Genomic DNA, 5,578 nt, shown 5'->3' on the forward strand with positions numbered 1-5,578 from the left:
TATTTAAATTATATATCAAAATATAAATAATCTAATCTATAAAAATATAAATAATTTAGTTTATATAAATAATAATTTAAAATATATATCAAAATATAAATTTTATATATAATAAATTTTATGGTTTGAATAATAAACTATTTTAGTTTGAGATATTTTAGTTTGAGAATGAACGAACAAATAAGAAGGTTAAAGGTTAGTTTGAGAATTGGGAAAGTGAACCTCAAAACAATGTCATTATGAAGGGTAATAAAGGTAATTTACTCCTGTGGTGTAGAGGGAGGGACGAGAAAACAAGAGGAGGAAGGGACGTCGATTTGGGATTCTTCTCAACAATCTTCCACTTTGCCCGACCTTCAACAGACCTACGATCATGTCTTTCGCCGCCTGCACTTTCCTTAGGTCGGGTGTAAACGCAGCTATAGTGTTATTCTATATCGTCTTCCTCCTCTCCCTAATCGCCGACATCGCCGATTGCACCACGGATGTACAGGTTTCATAATCTATTCAGATCTCCACTTCTAAGGAGGATACTACTGTGTTTGTGTATATTAAAACTTTACCAGTCTTCAATTTATGATGATTGCAGAAATGCAGCAGAAAATGCGTTGCTCAGAACTGCAATAGTAAATCTCTCAACCAGATATATAATTTCCATTGATTTTCATTCATTATAAATTTGGAATTTTGTCTATGATTTATAATATATTTGTGTAAATTGTAATAGCTGTGGGGATAAGATACGGGAAATACTGTGGTGTTGGGTGGACTGGTTGTCCTGGTGAAGCTCCATGCGACGAAGTAGATGCTTGTTGTCAGATTCATGATGATTGCGTCGGAGAAAAAGGTATTCCAATTCCTACAGAAATTGATTCAGAATCATTTCCGTCCATTTGATTCTACACTATATTCATGATGTGCATAACTTTTGTGCCATCCTCATTGATCTTCCTTGAATTTGAAATTCTTCTAAATCACTGAACAAACAAACAGTAGCTCTAAGCAAAATCATGTGAAGTGTAACCTGTTAGGGAACTTGATTATTTTCTGAAATTCTCATTACATGGTAAATTATAGGATTTTCGCATTAAGTTTTCCTTTGAGATATCTGATTCTAAATCATTTCCTTTGCTACATGAGATTTGTATCCTTTTGGACTTGAATTGAGTCAAATCATCATCATCCATGATAATTTTCTGCAAAATGGTAGTTCAAATTATGTCCATATCTTTGTCAGCTTTGATACATGAATAAAATGACTGTAATGGTGATAAAATCGCCCCCCTTATTCAGATCCAAATACATACATAAACATAATAAATTTCAGCATTTCGACCATCAGGCAACATGTGAAATGGTTGATCTGTATCTGGATCCAAACATAAATAAAAAAACAAGTGTTTCCAAGTGGTGATGTAATAATAAATTTGAAAATCGTTCGGTATGAATCTGTTAGATACATGTGACTCGTTTGACATTTCAGGATTAGATAGTGTCAAGTGCCACAAGAGTTTCAAGAGGTGCATAAATAAAGTACAAAAGACAGGAAAAGCTGGATTTTCGAAAGATTGTTCTTACGACGTGGTTATTCCCACGATGAGGCAAGGAATGGATTTGGCCATCATGCTCAGTGATCTAAAGATTGATCTTTAATGGTATATGGCAGAAAGTAGCAATTCGATGATTGCATATTTTTTTTTTTTATCAATTCTTTGTTGATTGAACAACAGAAGGTTCAGAATGTCAAATTGGTCTGATCTGCACATTTTATTTATTTTTCATTTATTACCATCCAATTCTGAGAAAAGGGGGAACATATTATTTGTTTTGTTTTCTTCTTTTGGTTGGATTTACAATTACTTGGAAGATTTTATTTGAAAAGAGTTCATGGTAATTATAATATTGAAGAAATGAAGATTATATTGACTGATTACATGGACTTGGTCTAGCCTGCCTAATAATTTATTGGAATGTTCTAATAATTTTTTTGGCAGGTAAACATACAGAAAATTATATGAGGTAGACAAACCTACATATATAAAACAAACTCAGGATCACGTATGAATATTAAAGAAATGTCAACTTGTAGTTTGTGCAGATTTTGATTTGTTAAGTAAAATGTTCAAAAGTGAAAATATCCTAGATTAGCCCTCTTTTTATTATTTTTTTTTCTATGGAATATTATGAAATTATAATTTATTTATTTTTCAAAATTCGCTATATTGTAAAAAAAAATGAGATCCTAATTTAAAAAGTAAATTTATATATCAAATATAATAGTTTAAATAATGGGTTAAAAATAATTGGTATATTTAAATAAAGTAATAAAAATTATTGTCATTATAGAATAAAAAAATATTATAATAAACGTTGCAAGAATTAATTAAAATTTTTAATTTCAAAAATAATTAAATATGGTGCTTTCCTATAACACATTATTCATATAAGAGGATGGGAACAATTTATCACTATCAAAGTGACCACCTTTATGCAAAATTTCTAGAACTTTGTTACTTATGTGACTTAATCTATTATGTCAGAATATATTTATCACCAATCACAAAGTTCACAAGCAGTCTCAGCATGACACACATACAAATTGTACAAGAGACGCACGTAAAATTTTCATAACACTTTTCCCTCACTTTCCCTCTAAACCATCATTCTCAAGAGATGCACAAGACAACAAATTATAACGCAAATCAAGAACATGTCTCACATTCTTCAAAATAAACACAAAACCAAAAGAAAACCTTAGGCATACATCACTTATTTCTAACACATTGTAATTTTTCGAATTTGCCATAGACACAAAACCATGTTCAATCTCTTTATAGTTAGCAAACAAATCTCTAAATGGAGTCACAAATCTCTTTTCAGATTATTGTTAGGTTTTTTGTTTCCTTAGTCCATGAAGAAAAGCCCAGCAAATAGGCCTATCTTGGACCCCCACTAATTCACTTATTTGGGAGTAATATAAAAGGGGAGAAATCTTCTTTTGCAAGAAATAAGAGCAAAAAAAAGAGAGAGAAAATCAAAAAAGAAAAGAGGGGAAAAACTTCAATTTTAGCAGCCTTAGTATTTTGATGATTTCCGGAGTTTGCACCGTTGGATCGTTCTAATTTTTGGACAGAAGCTTCACAACTTCTGGGCCAACATTCTGGACGGTGGAGATCGGATTCTGAGGTCTGGAGGTCGGAGTTTCATTGCCGGAACAGTAGCAGTTGTTTTTGGTGATATTATTCCTTTCTTGTTCTTTGATTGTTTCTATATCCTTGATGTGCATGTTTCCAATGGTATTATGAATTTGTATGCCTCTAGTATTGTCTAGAGAAGACTTTTGTATTGCTCTCTTGCTGGTGATAGTGGATTTTAAGCGGCACTAGGTATCCCGTGGTTTTTACCCATTGAGAGGTTTTCCACGCTAAAATTCTGTGTTGTTTGTGTGTTCTTGTTTGGTGTGTTACTCACTGTTTTAGGGCTGTGTTGATTGCCTTTTGCATACCTATTTGTTAGTTTCCTCACAGGTTTAAACGGTTTGGGAAAGTGTTGCCAAACGAAGGATAAATTCCGCATTTGTTGTTTACCGTTGTGGTGCATTTCCATCAAAGTGGTATCAGAGCCTTGGTTGCTTATTTTTGAATTGAACTGTTTGAACGATGGAAACTAATACAAGTAGGATGATTAATTTGAATGGTTCTAATTATCATGTTTGGAAGGCAAAAATGGAAGATCTCCTATATGTGAAAGATTATTACTTACCTGTTTTTACTACTGATAAACCTGAGAATAAAACTGATGCAGAATGGACTATTTTGCATAGACAGGTTTGTGGATATATTCGGCAATGGGTGGAGGATAATGTGCTGAATCATATTATTGGGGAGACACATGCTCGTACTTTGTGGAACAAGCTTGAACAATTGTATGCTCGGAAGACTGGGAACAATAAACTGTTCTTGATTAAGCAATTGATCAAGTTACAGTACAAAGATGGCACTCCTGTTACAGATCACTTAAATGTGTTTCAGGGCATTGTAAATCAGCTTTCAGGAATGGGTATCAAGTTTGATGATGAGATTCAAGGTCTATGGCTACTTGGTACATTACCGGATTCTTGGGAGACTTTTAAGGCATCCTTGTCCAACTCTGCACCGGATGATATTATCACCATGGAATTGGCTAAGGGCAGTGTTATGAATGAAGAGATGAGAAGAAAGTCACAGGGTTCCTCTTCACAATCAGATGTCTTGGTCTTTGAAAAGCGGGGGAGAAGTCAGAGTAGAAGTTCGGGTAACAAAGGAAATCAGCGTGGTACTAGAAGCTCCGGTAAAAGGAAGTATGCTAATATTGAGTGTTACTATTGTGGTAAAAAGGGGCACACAGTAAAGTTCTGCAGACAGGCAAAGAAAGAGAACAAGAAGAAAAACTACAACAACCAAAACAACAATCAACGGAAAGATGACGATGGCAGTGACAAGGTTGAAGTGAATACTATCACTAATGATTTCTTTGTTTGTTGTGATGATAATTTGGTGAACTTTGCACATGATGAGGCGAGTTGGGTGATTGACAGTGGAGCTTCGTGTCATGTTACATCACGAAGAGATTTTTATTCATCTTACACTCCAGGTGATTTTGGGGATGTCAAGATGGGTAATAGTGGGCTATCAAAGGTTGTTGGCATTGGAGAAGTCTGTTTGAAGTTTGATACTGGGATGGATTTGTTTTACAAAATGTAAAACATGTCCCGGATATGAGATTAAATTTGATTTCTACAGGTTTACTTGATGATGATGGGTACAACAACTACTTTGGTAATGATTTGTGGAAACTCACTCGTGGTTCTTTGATCGTGGCAAGAGGTAAAAGGTGCTCAAAGTTGTATGTGGTACAACCAAAGATCTCCAAGAGCATTGTTAATACTGTGGAGAATGCTGACATGATTGAGATATGGCATAAGAGACTTGGTCATATGAGTGAAAAGGGCATGGCTTTGTTGTCAAAGAAGGAAGTGTTATCAGGTGTAAATGATGTTCAGTTGAAGAGGTGTTCTCATTGTCTTGCAAGTAAACAAAACAGAGTTTCCTTCAAGAGCCATCCTCCCTACAGAAGAGAGAACATACTTGATCTTGTTCATTCTGATGTTTGTGGTCCTATGAAGACAAAAACACTTGGTGGTTGCTCATATTTTGTCACATTCATTGATGATCACTCCCGGAAGATATGGCTTTATACTTTGAAGTCTAAAGATCAAGTTTTAGATGTGTTTAAGTAGTTTCATGCCTCAGTTGAGAGAGAGACTGGAAAAAAGCTCAAGTGTATTCGGACAGACAATGGAGGTGAATACATTGGGCCATTTGATGCTTACTGTAGAGAGCATGATATTCGGCATCAAAAGACTCCTCCAAAGACACCACAGTTGAATGGCTTAGCAGAGCGGATGAACAGAACATTGGTTGAGAGAGAGTCAGATGTTTGCTTTCACATTCAGGGTTGCCGCGTTCCTTTTGGGGTGAAGCGTTGAACACGACAGTACATGTTATTAATCTAACCCCTTGTGTTCCTTTACAGTTTG

At 34.8% G+C, this 5,578-nt stretch overlaps 1 protein-coding gene across 1 annotated transcript; it reads left to right on the forward strand.

The window, feature by feature from the left end:
• The first annotated feature begins 286 nt into the window (after nt 1-286).
• LOC124940195 (probable phospholipase A2 homolog 1) lies at nt 287-1,935 on the forward strand. The gene is made up of 4 exons (XM_047480681.1): nt 287-493; nt 590-626; nt 728-847; nt 1,484-1,935. The coding sequence occupies exons 1-4, from the start codon at nt 374-376 to the stop codon at nt 1,651-1,653; spliced, it is 447 nt and encodes a 148-aa protein (XP_047336637.1). The 5' UTR covers nt 287-373; the 3' UTR covers nt 1,654-1,935.
• The last annotated feature ends 3,643 nt before the right edge of the window (nt 1,936-5,578 follow it).

Source organism: Impatiens glandulifera, chromosome 5 (genome assembly GCF_907164915.1).
Source record: "Impatiens glandulifera chromosome 5, dImpGla2.1, whole genome shotgun sequence".
NCBI lineage: Eukaryota > Viridiplantae > Streptophyta > Magnoliopsida > Ericales > Balsaminaceae > Impatiens > Impatiens glandulifera.